At 43.6% G+C, this 16,784-nt stretch overlaps 1 protein-coding gene across 1 annotated transcript in view; it reads right to left on the bottom strand.

Moving 5' to 3' along the window:
- nsmfa (NMDA receptor synaptonuclear signaling and neuronal migration factor a) overlaps window positions 1-6,812 on the bottom strand; it is a 53,554-nt gene extending 46,742 nt beyond the window's left edge. Inside the window, exon 1 of the mRNA XM_055874171.1 lies at window positions 6,435-6,812. Coding sequence (XP_055730146.1) covers window positions 6,435-6,505 — 71 coding nt within the window. The 5' untranslated portion in view covers window positions 6,506-6,812. The remainder of the gene's footprint in view (window positions 1-6,434) is intronic.
- Window positions 6,813-16,784: the final 9,972 nt, after the last annotated feature.

The following is a 16,784-nucleotide window of genomic DNA, read 5'->3' as shown; positions in this document are numbered from 1 at the left end:
TTTGATCAATCAGATCAGCTCTTTTTTGTGTAAACGCAGACTAAATGCAAGTTCCTTTTTCTCTATCAACTCACAATCTCTTCCCTTTCATTTCTCTTTGTGTCTTAATGCAGTGAAACAACATACTCCAATATCATTTAGAGGACAAACAACTAATGCCTGAAGACGACCATCAGTTGACTGGCAGGATTACCAGTAGTCTACCTGCAGACCAATTCCCCAGCCTTTCCACTCTCATGGATAAAAAATAGGCTGGCCAGCAAGATCTCTAAATGTTGGCTAATCAAATCTTCTCACCGTTTCACTAATTGAATTGGTTTTCTCTAACCAGCTGCATAACACATCTCCCTGAGTTCAAATCCACGTGAGAATTGTGAGTGGTTTGGCTCTCTAATTGCAGGCTCTTGTAGGGGTGTTTTATAGGGCATAGGGGCCCAGCACTTGATCAGAGCACCGATGAAAATGTCACCTCGTCAGAGAGTAGGTGCCACATCAGCCTCCTAAACGCTGAGTGATGCAGCGAATTCTCACTTGCCCACGATGCAGCTCATCAAACACACACACACATAAGCACGCGCACACACACAACCACACACATAAGCAGCAGCCAACATGACAGCAGTGTCACAGGCCTTATTGCCATGTGTCAGAGTCACTTCGAAATTGGTATCATCTCACCCAATTACCGTAATTACAGCAAGCACTGTAATTGCCTCTAATAAAGAGGGAGGAAGAGAGGGAATGAGAGGGAGGGAAAGGGACAGAGAACACAGGAGCTCGCTGGCTCATTTTACACTTGAGTATACTTAGTTTAGGATAGTTCAGCTCAGAAAAAGCAACAGATTAAAGGGTAGTAAAGGAATAAATAAGAGAGGGAAAAAACTATTATGTGAGAAGTGAGGGAGCACATAGTTTGAGCCTGTGGTCTATATGCTACACTGCATCACCACAGACAATGCCCTGGCCATAGAAATGACTCATTCTACTGTTACTCCTTCAACCTGCCTGCCATTTCTTTGAAAGAAACCCAAAATATTTTGTCTGAATGTGAGAAGTGTGAGTCCCACATGTTTCAGAGCTCTAGTAGTCCAATGCCCTTCAACTGATCAGTCGTATGATGCTCCTTAAGGATACACAGATCAAGGATTTGGGGACTTTCCTGATGACAGATTTTCAAACATTATCCAAAAGGCTGCAGGCCAGGGTGAGCTAGCTATTGCTCTAGCCTTAGCGGTTTGAACGTTTCAGTAGTTTGTGTGATCTGTAATGCTATCAGGTATACACACCTTGGCAAAAGGCAGGTGTCTCTGCATCTTCTCTGCGTCAGTCTAACACACTGCCTGCACTGTCCAATCAACATTTAGAGTGGCTGTGGGATGGGATTAACTGTCCGACCCCATCCACCTCTATACGATAAGCACTGTGTGCTGTAAAGAGGTGAAGCATCACTCTTCACCAGACGGTATATTCTAACAAGAGTGTTTAAAAGTACCGGTAAACAGTAATGACTGATGACTCAGAGACCGGACACACACCGGCTGTCTGGACGCCCGCAGGCTGAGGTGTGTGTGACCTCCAGTCATTGGCTATGTCACCTGGCGGAGCTATTCAATGAGCCCCTCCCTCCACAGAGTGACACTGTGTTTCCTGATGCTAACACTGGGAACGGAAGAGTCGGACAGAGGCCTCGCCACTGTGGATGAGCACAGCTGGCATCCATCACACAGACACCAGCCTACAGGAGCACAGAGGAGCCACGGAGCTCAGCCATATGTCCCACTAACACAGGACACACACTTTCACCTGAGACTTTCTGTTTCACTGCTTCAGGCTCACAGCCTCAGAGTTGAGTGTGGTTGAAGTGGGCTAAAGAAAGACGAAAGGAAAGACAAAGCATTGCACTGAATCAATAGATGGGATACAGAGAGGGAAGGGGTAGGTCAAATGAAGTGCATTTAAGTAGGTAGCCAAGATGAAGAGGGAACATGGTACAGTGTGTGTTGTGATCCAGCAGGGACAGAGGGTTCTTTCTGGAACACAGAGGGAGAGAAGAGAGAAGGCAAAGGGCAAAGCTCAGTGGGATAGAGCAGGAGAAGAGGCACTGCAGAAAGAAAGCTTTGATATGAGGAGCAGCTTGCAGAGCTGCAGAGCCCTGCCTGCCCTTCAGACTGTGGAGAGGAAAGTAGGACGGGGTGCATCGAATAGGAGGGTAGGACTCTGTGTACCAGCAGGTCTGTGTGTGTGTGTGTGTGTGTGTGTGTGTGTGTGTGTGTGTGTGTGTGTGTGTGTGTGTGTGTGTGTGTGTGTGTGTGTGTGTGTGTGTGTGTGTGTGTGTGTGTGTGTGTGTGTGTGTGTGTGTGTGTGTGTGTGTGTGTGTGTAGAGGAAATAATGATTGTTTGGTGTGTGTGTGTGTGTGTGTATGTATGTGCGTGCATGTGCGTATGTCTGTTTGTGTGCGTGAATATGTGTGTGTGTGCGTATGTGTGTGTGTATGTGTATGCATGTGTGTGAAAGCAAGACCACCTTTGGAGCTCATGTGTGTTGAGCCCACAGACCCTGACACCCTTTTAATAGCTTTCTCTAGTCACAATGTCGCGGAGCAAAGGCCTGGCTGTGAATACCAAGAATATAGGCCAGCTCCTACTGTATAACACAGACATGAAAGTATGGTTTTGTGTATGAGAGAGACATACTGGTGACTCTGGGTCTTCCTTTCCAGTGGCGGTCCTCATGAGAGCCAGTTTCATCATAGAGCTTGATGGTTTTTGTGACTGCACTTGAGGAAACTTTCAAAGTTCTTGACATTTTCCGTATTGACTGACCTTCATGTCTTAAAGTAATGATGGACTGTTGTTTCTCTTTGCTTATTTGAGCTGTTCTTGCCATAATATGGACCTGGTCTTTTACCAAATAGGGCTATCTTCTGTATACCACCCCTACCTTGTCACAACACAACTGTCTCTTCACAGTCCTCAAGTCCAGAATAGACTATGGGAGGCACACAGTACTACATAGAGCTATGACTACATGGAACTCTATTCCGCATCAAGTAACGGACGCAAGCAGTAAAATTACATTTAAAAACAGATTTAAAAAACACCTTATGGAACAGCCGGGACTGTGAAGCAACACAAACATTGGCACAGACACACGCATACACACACACACACACACACACACACACACACACACACACACACACACACACACACACACACACACACACACACACACACACACACACACACACACACACACACACACACACACACACACACACACACACACACACACTATACATACACATGGATTTAGTACTGTAGATATATGGTAGTGGTGGAGTAGGGGCCTGAGGGCACACGGTGTGTTGTGAAATCTGTGAATGTATTGTAATGTTTTAAAATGGTATAAACTTAATTTTGCTGGACCCCAGGAAGAGTAGCTGCTGGGGGATCCATAATAAATACAAATACATCTGACTGGCTCAAACACATTAAGAAGGAAAGAAATTCCCCAAATTAGCTTTCAACAAGGCACACCTGTTAATTGAAATGAATTCCAAGTGACTACCTCTTGGAGCTGGTTGAGAGAATGCCTATCTCAAGGCCATCAGACTGTTAAACAGCCATCACTAACATTGAGTGGCTGCTGCCAACATACTGACTCAAATCTCTAGCCACTTAATAATTAAAAATTGGATGTATTAAATGTATCACTAGTCACTTTAAACAATGCCACTTTATATAATGTTTACATACCCTACATTACTTATCTCATATGTATATACTGTACTCTATACCATCTACTGCATCTTGCCTATGCCGTTCGGCCATCGCTCATCCATATATTTATATGTACATATTCTTATTCATTTCTTTACACTTGTGTGTATAAGGTAGTTGTTCTGAAATTGTTAGATTACTTGTTACATATTACTGCATGGTCGCAACTAGAAGCGCAAGCATTTCGCTACACTCGCATTAACATCTGCTAACCATGTGTATGTGACCAATACAATTTAATTTGAGAATGCCAAGACTGTTCAAAGCTGTCATCAAGGTGAAGGGTGGATACTTTGAAGAATCTCAAATATAAAATATATTTAGATTTGTTTAACCCTTTTTTGGTTAGTACATGATTCCATATGTGTTATTTCATAGTTTTAATGTCTTCAGTATTATTCTACAATATAGAAAACAGTAAAAATAAAGAAAAACCCTTGAATGAGTAGGTGTGTCCAAACTTTCGACTGGTACTGTATGTGTGTATGTGCGCACACACAAGTGAGTGTGTATGTGTGAGAGATTAGGTTAGTAATGTGCGCGACCATGGATTGATGAGTTCATACAGTATGCAGGTGAATGAGGGATGAATATTCTATGTGTTAGATGTGTGATCACAGTAATGAAGGTAAAGGATGGAGCTTACTGATGAGTGTACTGATGAGTGTACTGATGAGTGTACTGATGAGTGTACTGATGAGTGTACTGATGAGTGTACTGATGAGTGTACTGAGCCTGGAGAGGCACCAGTTGTCTCTGGTGTGTATGACTGTTTGTTCTAACATAACATTCGTACTCCAGTCAAGTGTATGACATGAGAGATCATGTCAATGTGTCAAACAGGAGATTGGTGTGTGTGTGTGTGCCATGTGATATTGTTACGTGCTCTAGGTCCCCTCTCTCTTGTCACAGCCCTTTGTGTGTGTACACCGAGAATACTGCAGCACAGAGAGTTGTGCGCACACACACGCGGCATTGAATAAAGAGAGGGCTCACACAAACAAACACACATATCCATACGCACGCATACTCACAGAATGATGTAACCATGCCAATGCCATCCCACATCTGTCTGTGGAGTAAACCCAGCATCTGCAAGGTCATTCTGCGACCTTCGTTAAGAGAAGACTACTGTGTGAAAACTCATGTATGACCAATCAGATACTGCATATTGATCTCTGTGAACTACTCTCCTAAATAATGTCCACCTGCTGTACGGTTCATTTAATCTCACCAAGGTGCAGCAGCAGCCATGACGGTACAAGGGAGCCATCACATTGATTACACTATTGGCCAAATCGAGTCCAGACCGATCCATCTCTTGGGAATCCATAAGCAGACGACATGCATTGAGAAAACTGTGGGTTCTTCCACTTGATAGACCCAGACAGTGAACACAGAAAACCTGCGCATAGCCAATTTAAGAACAAATGTTATTGCGGTGCTGTTTGACATTATAGCCTGGGTGAGGGGGTGTCAGAAATCTCCAAGATTAACGACCTGTGTTTACGGGACATGAGAAGTAACGATTAGTTTTGCTTCCTTTGCTGAATAACTTAACAGTGGCGTTTATAGGCATTCTGTTGCCCTGCTCCGACCGGTGCAATCACTCACTGTGATGGCTGATCACCGAAGTTGCCCGAGTCAATTGCGGCTGATTGATAAATTGATAGCGCAATCATTTGCCCGCAGGATTAAAACACCAGTGCATCCAAGAACAGTAGCACTCTCTAACTTTTCTATAATTTCAGCCAGTACTTTTGAAAGTGGTGCTCACGAGCCAAAACAGGTCCCCATTTGTTCTGTACTACGTCATCCAATTGTGTACTACGTCAACCATTTCGTGAGATATGTTATGAATTCGTATCATAGCATTTTGCAATTTGTGTGATATGTTACAAATCCAATTTGTGCAATATGTTAAAATATTGTTTCTCTATAAAGATATCGGTAAATGGTAAGTGTCCTCAATATCTAATCCATCCAGTTGGAGCCTATATTTGTAGAAACAAGTCACCAGTGCAGTGGGCCACAGACTACAGTAACCTAAATGGGTTAGGCTATGTTGCCATCTTTTGCATATCATGTTTGAATTTGGCACAATAACCAATAGGCTACCTTCACGAGGTTATGCTATAGTGGTAATGTAACTTTTGTCTGTAAACAAGATCCAGACAGAGCATTTAAATTGCACTGCACCACACAGCTCTGCAGGATCAGTGAAATATTCACCGTCATGATGCACACTTGGAGACTTGCTTGCGTCAATGATAAGAACAAAGACAACTTTGGGCATCAAAAGCGGTAAATTGTGTGATTCCTCCACGCTATTTGTGCAACCAAGTCATGTCGAGCCAGCTGCAGACGCAGCAACGGGTTGATGTTGCTCCACGATGGTTATAAGCTGTAGCCTGCCTGTCCTGCACGGACGATGTTACGTGGAAGAATTCTGGAGGACCCACCATGAATAGATTGAGGCGTTTATAAACGCGCAATTACACAAATTCGTTGGTTATCCTAAATGTCACTATTATGTCACACTATGTTCAGTAACTTGGTAGCATAGCAGATCTCTGCTACAGTAGGACGGCAATACTGATAGGCTAGTCTGTTGGTGGGTGGTCGATCGGGAAAGAGGGCAGGACACTCACCTAACTTTTGCTGCCACGGAAGATATCGCATCGTTTCTTAAATTCTTCCTTTTAGACACGACAGTTCCCATGCTGGCATGGAAACGACGCAGGCAGGAAACAGCTCATTCCAGAAAAACCAAGGATGGAGAAATTCGGCGAGAAAACACTAGAACGTTAAAGGAAATCCAGGACAGACACAGGCATTCCACTACTGCAGGAATTTTTGTGTTTTAAGGTCTGCAGAGCGCTCTCTCAGAAAGAAAACAATAGATTCAGCGCTTCTTCTCCCTACTGTGTCTAAAGAGTGCATGTGTGAGGTAACCCAGCACTGAAAGAATACACAGACAAGCGGCCAACAGTGCTCTCTCTCTTCCTTGATAAAAACTGAGGAAATGGGGTGGGAGGGGGTTGGACTCCTGCTTGTCATCATCAGGTGTGTGTGTGTGTGTGTCCAGGAGGGGCAGGGGTGGCGGCAGTAGACAGGAAACTGAGCAGAGCCATATAAGGAGTTGTCACCCCCCCCCCACAACACACAGTGAATTCCTTAGGAATAAGCATGTATGTACACACATACAGGTGTGTGCAAGTGCATTGTCCCTGGAGGACTGCATTTTAATTGGTACATTTTAGTGTCTAAAGTCAAGATATAAGGTCTGCACAAGTCCTGTAAGTATATGTTTTTGTGCTTAGTTGAGTGGCTTTCTAGCTAGCACAAAGTGAGAGTTTGACATGACATACAAATTGTTAACCCACAGGGAAGGATAAACTGGGGAATTGTGGTTGTCTAAACACACACTCCACTGGCAGACACAGCAAACATAGCCACCAGACAAAGCAGCAAGTAACGGGCCATCAGCCTTCTAAAACGAATCAATCAATCAATCCACAAATCAACCTGCTAGCGAAACACATGAAGGCACTGGACGTCCTCGTCCTTGGGAGTTGATTGAATTTCAGTCATTGTTACACACACACGCGCACACATGCATTCACACACACTCACACTGAGACAAAAGGGATAGAAATAAATCAATCACTCGATCAAGGCACCCCAGATCAGTGTGCTCTGAAGGCAGTTAGGCAGTAAATAATGTGAGGCAGCTGTGAGGAGCCTGGCCGGCAGCATGTGGACCAACTGCAGATGAAGGTGGGAACGGAGGGATGAATGAAGAAAAGACTGTGTGGCTCCACACACTAAAGAGAGGAGCAGCAGATGAGGGAGGAAATAGGAGAGATGACTGAAGGGGAAAGACAGTCTAAAGTCAGGGGTGTGGCTCTGACTAGTGCGAGCAGAAAATAGATTGTGTGTGTGTGTGTGTGTGTGGAGAAAAGACAGAACAAATGGAGGAAAGAAAAGAAAGATGTGAGAAAAGGAAAAGAGGAGACAGTTACTGTATTGGCCTCAACCATTGACCGACACCACACCTTTCACTAAAAGCAGACATGTATGTGTCTGCCAGAGATATATGTATATCCTTTGGCCCCAAAACCACTCAGTGTTTGACTGAAGCAATTGCTGATCAGTATTGGAGTCTGTGTCGAGTAGTTCTACCAGCCTAGTGCATGGGTGGAGTGTCACTCCCACTTTACTCTGCCCCATTGAGAACTTTGAAATGACATCCATCCTTCCTCCTTCAGCCAAGGCGATCTCAGATCTAACATGATCAGAAATTATGGGGAAAATCTTGCTCTCAACCATCCATCTTAATTAGATTTGGGAGAGCTGAGATGATCTCATTGCCAGTAAGAAATTATATGTTGCTCTCCGCGGTCCTGAAAGAAAGAGCAGACGCATTTCTTCACTTGATCAAATGCTGTGAGACTGGAAGAAAGAAAGTATAAGACAATTTCCCAACAAAATCCAGACAGCCCTACTTGGCTATATGGTGTGTCACTCTCCATGGTCCTGAAACAACAGGTCTAATTGACTTGGGGAAAGAATGTATGTCGCTCTCTGCGGTCCCGAAACATCAGTTCAGATGTGCCACTAGGAGAACATGTGGCACTCTTTCCATGGTCCTGAAACATCAAAGTTCAAACGTAATACTAGGAGAAAAGTTGTCGCTCTCCGTAGTGCTGAAACAATACACACAGGTCTGATAGCTACTCTACTGTAAGTGCATGTTGATAGCTACTCTACTGTCAGTGCATGTTGATAGCTACTCTACTGTACGTACATGTTGATAGCTACTCTACTGTCAGTGCATGTTGATAGCTACTCTACTGTCAGTGCATGTTGATAGCTACTCTACTGTCAGTGCATGTTGATAGCTACTCTACTGTCAGTGCATGTTGATAGCTACTCTACTGTCAGTGCATGTTGATAGCTACTCTACTGTAAGTGCATGTTGATAGCTACTCTACTGTCAGTGCATGTTGATAGCTACTCTACTGTAAGTGCATGTTGATAGCTACTCTACTGTCAGTGCATGTTGATAGCTACTCTACTGTAAGTGCATGTGTCAGGTTTTGGCCAGGACTGTTCTGGTTTTGGTCACTAGATGTCCCCATTGCACCTTTTTTGAACCTTTTTTTTTCTTCCTTGCTCTAATTATTGTTTGCACCTGTATGTCGTTCCCTTGTTAGTATTTAAACCCTGTGTGTTCCTCAGTTCTTTGCTCAGTGTTTGTATGTTAGCACCCAGCCCCAGCCCCAGCCCCAGCCCCAGCCCCAGCCCCAGCCCCAGCCCCAGCCCCAGCCCCAGCCCCAGCCCCAGCCCCAGCCCCAGCCCCAGCCCCAGCCCCAGCCCCAGCCCCAGCCCCAGCCCCAGCCTTGTTGTGAACATATATTTTCTCTTGTTGGATTTTCCAGAGGTTCTCTGGTTTTGTTCTTGTGTTTTTTGGATTAGTCTTTTGATGTTTGTTTTTTCCCTTGCTGTTCTTACCACTTTGTGGATTTTCTTTGTATTTTGGAAGATATCCATTTTTTGCCTTTTGGCTTTATTTTGGACATTGTGGATATATATTCTTTGCCTGAAGATCTTATTCTTTTATTAAACCACCATCTTTAGTACTGCTGTGTCTGCCTCATCTTCTGGGTTCTGCTGATTATTAGTGACTGTTTCTCGCACCGGGTCCTGACAGCATGTTGATAACTACTCTACTGTAAGTGCATGTTGATAGCTACTCTACTGTCAGTGCATGTTGATAGCTACTCTACTGTCAGTGCATGTTGATAGCTACTCTACTGTCAGTGCATGCCTGCCACACGGTGTTCAGACAGACAGTGGCATGAGAGTCCCACAGGACTGAACAAGGACAACCTTGATCTCCTGGCAGTTTTAAAAGGTTAGGAGCACCAGAGCGCCACCACTCTATTTCACTCAGAGGAACTGCTCATGCACATTAAGGTTATTGTCCTTTAGTTGCTAACAAAGCGATCCTCTAGAGTATTGTGTCCATATTAGGACAGTCTCTGAAGAGTATGTTTTACATATTAGGACAGTCTCTGAAGAGTATGGTTTACATATTAGGACAGTCTCTGAAGAGTATGTGCTCATATTAGGACAGTATGAGCAGAAGTTGTAAAAGAGGGTATTTTTTAAATGAAGGTAATGAAGAGGTGTATGGAATTAGAAAAGACTGAGAAAAAGACTCAAAAGACAGACTGTGGCGTAAAGAAGCATGTGCCAGAGAGTGTGACATTAATTATGAACTGACATGCTTACCAGCATAAGTTAGAGTTCCAATCTCTGAGGTCCTGTGGGAGTGTTGGAGAGAAACAGGATATATGTCTACCTTGTTGATGGCTTGTCTGGTTTTTTTTATTGTTCAATTCCTCTGTTCTGCTATTTCTTCTTATAAGAAATATCACAAAGAAAGAAATAAAGGATGCAAATGAAGAAATCTACATCATCATAAATGAGGTAGAATGCAGTTAAATGGTTCTTCAGCAAGATAAAAGAGAACTATGGATGTATTTCTCTCAGAGGGCAGAGATCACCTGACAGGGGAAAGAGAGAGGGGATGGCCAGAGGAGATAGATGGCAGCAGGTAAAATTACAGAAAAGGAGGGATGAGATAAAAACGAAGTGTGCCCAAGGAGGGAAGATTTTCTCAGACATGATGGATAGTGCAATTGGCGTGCAGGGAGTGAGAAAGTGATTTTGTGCGTGTGTACACAGTGCATTCGGAAAGTATCCAGACCCCTGGACTTTTTCCACATTTTGTTACGTTGCAGCCTTATTCTGAAATTGATTAAATAGTTTTTTACTTCATCAATTTACACACAATACCCCATAATGACAAAGCAACAAAAAAAAACATACACATTTTTGCAAACGTAAAACAAATTACACAACACAAATATCACATTTACATAAGTATTCAGACCCTTTACTCAGTACTTTGTTGAAGCACCTTTGACAGTGATTACAGCCTTGAGTCTTCTTGGGTATGATGCTACAAGCTTGGCACACCTGTATTTGGGGAGTTTCTCCCATTATTCTCTGCAGATCCTCTCACACTCTGTCAGGTTGGATGGGGAGCGTTGCTGCACAGCTATTTTAAGGTCTCTCCAGAGATGTTCGATCGGGTTCAAGTCCGGGCTCTGACTGAGCCACTCAAGGACAGAGACTTGTCCCGAAGCCACTCCTGGGTTGTCTTGGCTGTGTGCTTAGGGTCATTGTCCTGTTGGAAGTTGAACCTTTGCCTCAGTGTGAGGTCCTGAGTAATCTAGAGCAGGTTTTCATAAAGGATCTCTGACTATCCAGACTAGTCTCCCAGTCCCTGCCGCTGAAAAATATCCCCACAGCATGATGCTGCCACCACCATGCTTCACCGTAGAGATGGTGCCAGGTTTCCTCCAGACGTGACACTTGGTATTCAGGCCAAAGAGTTCAATCTTGGTTTCATCAGACCAGAGAATCTTGTTGTTCATGGTCTGATTGTCCTTTATGTGCCTTTTGACAAACTCCAAGTGGGCTGTCATGTGCCTTTTACTGAGGAGTGGCGTCCATCTGGCCACTCTACCATAAAGGCCTGATTGATGGAGTGCTGCAGAGATGGCTGTCCTTCTGGAATGTTCTCCCATCTCCACAGAGGAACTCTGGAGCTCTGTCAGAGTGACCATCGGGTTATTGGTCACCTCCCTGACCAAGGCCTTTCTTCCCCAAATGCTCAGTTTGGCTGGGCGGCCAGCTCTAGGAAGAGTCTTGAAGGTTCCAAACTTCTTCCATTTTAGAATGATGGAGGCCACTGTGTTCTTGGGGACTTTCAATTCTGCAGAAATGTTTTGGTACCCTTCCCCAGATCTGTGCCTTGACACAATCCTCTCTGAACTCTACGGACAATTATTTTGGACCTCATGGCTTGGTTTTTGTTCTGATATGCACTGTCAACTGTGGGACCTTACATAGACAGGTGGGTGCCTTTCCAAATCATGTCCAATCAATTGAATTTAACACGTGGACTGCAATGAAGTTATAGAAACATCTCAAGGATGATCAATGGAAACAGGATGCACCTGAGATTCATTTCGAGTCTCATAGAAAGGGTCTGAATACTTATGTAAATAAGGTATTTCTGTATTTTATTTTTCACAAATTTGCAAAAATGTCTAAAAACCTGTTTTCGTTTTGTCATTATGGGGTATTGTGTGTAGATTGATGTGGCTTTTTTTTATTTAATCAATTTTAGAATAAGGCTGTAACGTAACAAAATGTAGAAAAATAGAAGGGGTCTGAATACTTTCCGAATGCACTGTATGTGTGTGTGTGTGTATGGAGCCATAATTCTATGCTTCCAGTTGGCCTGTCATCTGTTCAAGTATGTTTGCTCTACTTCCTCAATCAACAGTCAAAAGTACAAGGGAATGACATGCAGAAACACACACGGAAGCACGCACGTGCACACACACACACATTCCATCTGTATTCTGTAATATGAGAAGGCATTGGTGAATGTAGAGGAGAGAGGGCTGGTTGGCTGGTCTCATCTCCCTGGCTATGCCTGCTCTCCTCTCCATCGTGCCAAAGCTGCTAGAGAAAACAAACAGCTAAACCAGGTCAGCCAATAGCCTTTCATCCACTTCCCCTGATAGCATGGCCTAGCCATGGCATCAATCTCACTGTAATAAGGCTGCTGTGAATGTAATTACAGTGCCCAGGCATAGTGTAGATAATCAACTGCTATGAGCACATCCAGAAGCACTGATGTGGTTTTATGCAGCATAATCTGCCAGTATCACAATGTCTCTCAGTGCTCTGTCTTTCTCTGGGCTGGACCAGATGTCAACCTTCTGATATTTACGCTACCAACTGAGTCAGACAAGCTGCCAATAACCCCAATGAACCGTTTGATTTGCATAAGCAAATAATTGGCAATTATGTTAATGTCATTGAAACAAGCTTTTGATTTAATTGAATGTGTCAGTCAGTAGTTTATTTCGATTTTGTCATTGGATTTGGATTGGGATGGAGAGGCCTTCTCTCAGGTGGAAATCATTTAACTGTGATGTTTTTTTTATGATGAATACTAATGCTGGGGTGACCTACTCATCAACGATAGATAGGCCTGCCATAGCCTCAGCTGACCTGACCATGTGGAACTGCGGATCAGGCTTTGACTCTTAGAGAGGTTAGCAGAGTACAATCCTGCTGGACTACTGAGCCACAATTAGGACAAGATAGTTGAACCCAAGACATGGAAAAAGAACAGAATAAAAGAAAGAGATCAAAAGAGAGGATAACTGGAAGTGAAAGAGGGAGAGAGTGGCCAATCATGGAGATAGATAGAAGACTCTACTGCCCAAAAGCCCGTTTAGCATGGGCAGTGCCATTTAGGACTGTAACTATTTTGAAGTAGCCAATCGGGTGGGACTTCCTATGGCTTAATTCCATCCAGGTTATCAGGAAGGATCAGCCTATGAATTATACTTGTGAGCAAACATTCCATAACTGCAGGTGGTAGTAAATTGCCAACCTCTAACTATCTCTATGGGACCGAATGAAATCGAGACAGGTGGAGAAAGAGGGAGAGATGAACAGGTAGAAATAAAGATAGGGAATAGAGAAATGCTTAAAGGGGTGAAAGGTATTTTATAGATAAAGGAGTGTGTGGTGTGCCCGCTGTTCACATGCCCCATTCAGCCGTGTCGTGATGTGGTGCCAGAATGTGATTCCCACATTGGGACAGACAGGTACATTTATTTATGCCACCTCATTAGAAGGCTAAGCACTGACACTGACTAGGCCAATCCTACACCAGCTCCATGTCCTTCTTCTGGGTGAGTCATCTCCCTACGCCCCCTCTACACCCTCCACCCAGCAATCCTCTCCCCCTCTCCTTTAATCCCTCATGCTCTTACGCAGAATGCCACGGTGGTGGGCAGATAATTGTAAATCTGGGTGGGTTAACAGGAATCCCCCTCTCGCCCCTTTCGTGACTTGACTTTAACATTCATCTGAAGACTGTTATTTATCTAATTAACTAACTATGTTTAATTGTTACCCGATTAAATTAATCATCTAACAATTAACTCATTAGGATCTGGGCCACCACAAGAGCGGTTCTTTAAAGAGTTACCATCTCCCGAATTACACTCAGAAAGGACTTTACTTATCACATCTATAAACATTCAACTTATTAATCATAACCTCGTATCATATCATCATTCTGAACAGTCGTAACTTCCTTGCATCAGCCTTACTTATGATTAAGTACTACACAAATTGGTTTAATTATTTATTTACTAGCTAATTAAATGGGAACACAGGATAAACATACACACTTTGCACCAGTTATTGACTGTAGACTTAATACGCTGAAAACAGGTCCCTAGCAGAATGACAACAACATGGCTGCTTATTACAAAAGAAATGGAGAGGGAGAAAGAGAGGGACAGAGACACTTAGCATTGGTACATTCAGAAACTACTCTCACCTACAGTAACCATATACTTTGCACACGAACCGCCGCCTGCTTTGAGTAAGAAATCATGAATGTATTTACGTGAAATGCCTGGGTTTGCTGGGGATCTCTCGGTGAACAGGGCAGCCTTGGAAAGGGGGTTGGGCCGTTTCGCGGTACGCTTGTAAGGCTCTGATTGTCCGAAATGGTTCCAACAAGTCTTCTACTGTTGTCCTTCTTTGTGGTTGTCCGGTATCCGGTGACTTGATGTGTAGTCCTGAACAGAACTACAGAGTGGACTTTCCTTCCATTCACTCTTCTTTGAAGATAGGCTAGCCAGCCGTATCGATAGTTTGAGCAGAGTAACAGGATAGTGCTACTTAAATTCACTTTCGAAGATACTTTACTTAGGACAGCTAATCAGCCATACCAGTGATCGTCCTGGAGATGAGTTTATCGTCTCCACCTCGTGTTGAGATTAAAAGTTAAAAGTTCAAACCACTGTAAACCTGCAGCTGCAGCTTCACGTCTTTCTGGTCTGATGTTTTTTTTTCTTAACCCATCATTTATACATTTTGCTCAAAAGGGGCGGTTCCGGCAGGCTGACACCCTCCCTGACCTCACTCCAGGCGGTAACTACTCACTGTGCAAAGTTAGGTAACACAATTATCTCTTATAGCTTCTCAAATCACATCCCTCTCTTAACAAAAACCCTTTCATCATTTTTCATTTCATATGCACAACACAGAGTATGTAAACTTCATACATGTAGTGGGTATATGTTCCAAGTTACAGTATTTCCTTTATAACATTTTTAACGTCATCACAAAATAACAAACAAAATGTCATTAGTGCTCTATAGATTGCATCTGACCATTCCCAAGTTCTATGTTCGAAGTATTGTTCCAGTATTCGCAGTAACATGTTAGAGTTTCAGCAAGAAAAAGTCTGTTGAAACAAGCACATTCCTTTGGTGAATCATGAGAGCACACACTTGAATCTTCTCCCTTGATTTACAACAGGGTGGGATTTGTTGATTACTTCCCTCTTTAGAGTGAGAGGGGATCTGATTGAAGTTATTCATTGCAAACCTGATCTGACCCATTTGGATTCTCTTGGACAGTCATGACAAGCCCTGTCCTTCCGCCTCCCTGTGATATTCTCCGGTGTGACAGTGGTGGATGGGCTGGAGGTCCTGGAGATGATGAGGGTGGTTAAAGGTCTAAATTGCTTCTCATGATGAGAGAGCAAAGCCCACAGCCCCGCTGAGCACTGACAAAGCCCAGAGCCCCTCTGAGCACTGACAGAGCCTACAGCCCTGCTGAGCACTGACAAAGCCCAGGATTCCCCTCCTGAACCTGAGTTCTACTTACCATGCGAGCTGGAACTCTGTCTTTGTCTGTATCCCTATATAATGGCCTACTTTTGAGCACAGCCCATAGGGCTCTGGTCAGAAGTAGGGTACAATAGGGTACAATAGGGTTCCATTTTGGAGGGTGCCATTTTTATCACATACTGTAGAATTAAGATCCCTTTAATAAATAGGGATTTGCTTTAAACAGGATAAAACTCAGGGTAGAGGCTAAGCTCCTTGAGGTAAGGTCAAACATTCATATCCCCACTCAGACTTCTCCCCAACACTCGTATTCCCACTCTGTCTTCTCCGCGCCTCAAAATCAAGTGATATAGACACTGGCGCAGCTCACCACGTCGGCAGGCAGAAACACACACGTTCACACACAGACCCTGAGATTCTTAACAGCACAACACCTATCAATACCCGTGTGTGTGTGTGTGTGTGTGTGTGTGTGTGTGTGTGTGTGTGTGTGTGTGTGTGTGTGTGTGTGTGTGTGTGTGTGTGTGTGTGTGTGTGTGTGTGTGTGGATTAGTGGCTGGGCTTGGAGGGGTTCAATTGCGTGGATGTGTCAGGTCCAGTAATGGAGAGGCCCTGCAGGACAATATCAGCTGTTACTCACTGGGGCTACGTTCCAAATGGCACCCTATTCCTTATGTTTTGAGGGTATGTCAAAGACTATAGGGCCCTGGTCAAAAGCAGAGCATTATATAGGTAATAGGTTGCCATTTGGGACGTACACTGGATGTATGGCTAGGCCAGGTAGAGGGGCTGATTGAATCTTTAGCTACCATAGTTACTCATGACCAACTCCTATTGACAGACATTGTACCAAATAAGCCTTTCTCCCATCTACTGTCTATAACATCACACACACACACAATTAGATTCTGTCTCATATCAAATACGATCTCTCAACAGAACAGATAGCATTCTAAAACTGTGTTTATGTCTGTGTGTATGTGTTTTCTAGACAATTATGACACTGTGCATACATGAGCATACATGAGAATAGAGGTGACATCATTAACACAAAACTTGTATAGAGGAACTTTGGTTCACATCACCAAGTCATACACACCTGTCTCCATAGCAAAAGTTTTAACTCACCCTTTCCATACGAAAAAAATTATACATTTGAATATATTTATTGTAATGTAAAATGTA

The sequence above is a fragment of the Salvelinus fontinalis genome, chromosome 21 (genome assembly GCF_029448725.1).
Source record: "Salvelinus fontinalis isolate EN_2023a chromosome 21, ASM2944872v1, whole genome shotgun sequence".
NCBI lineage: Eukaryota > Metazoa > Chordata > Actinopteri > Salmoniformes > Salmonidae > Salvelinus > Salvelinus fontinalis.
Note: the sequence above shows the minus strand (reverse complement) of the source record. Positions and strands in the feature narration are given on the sequence as shown.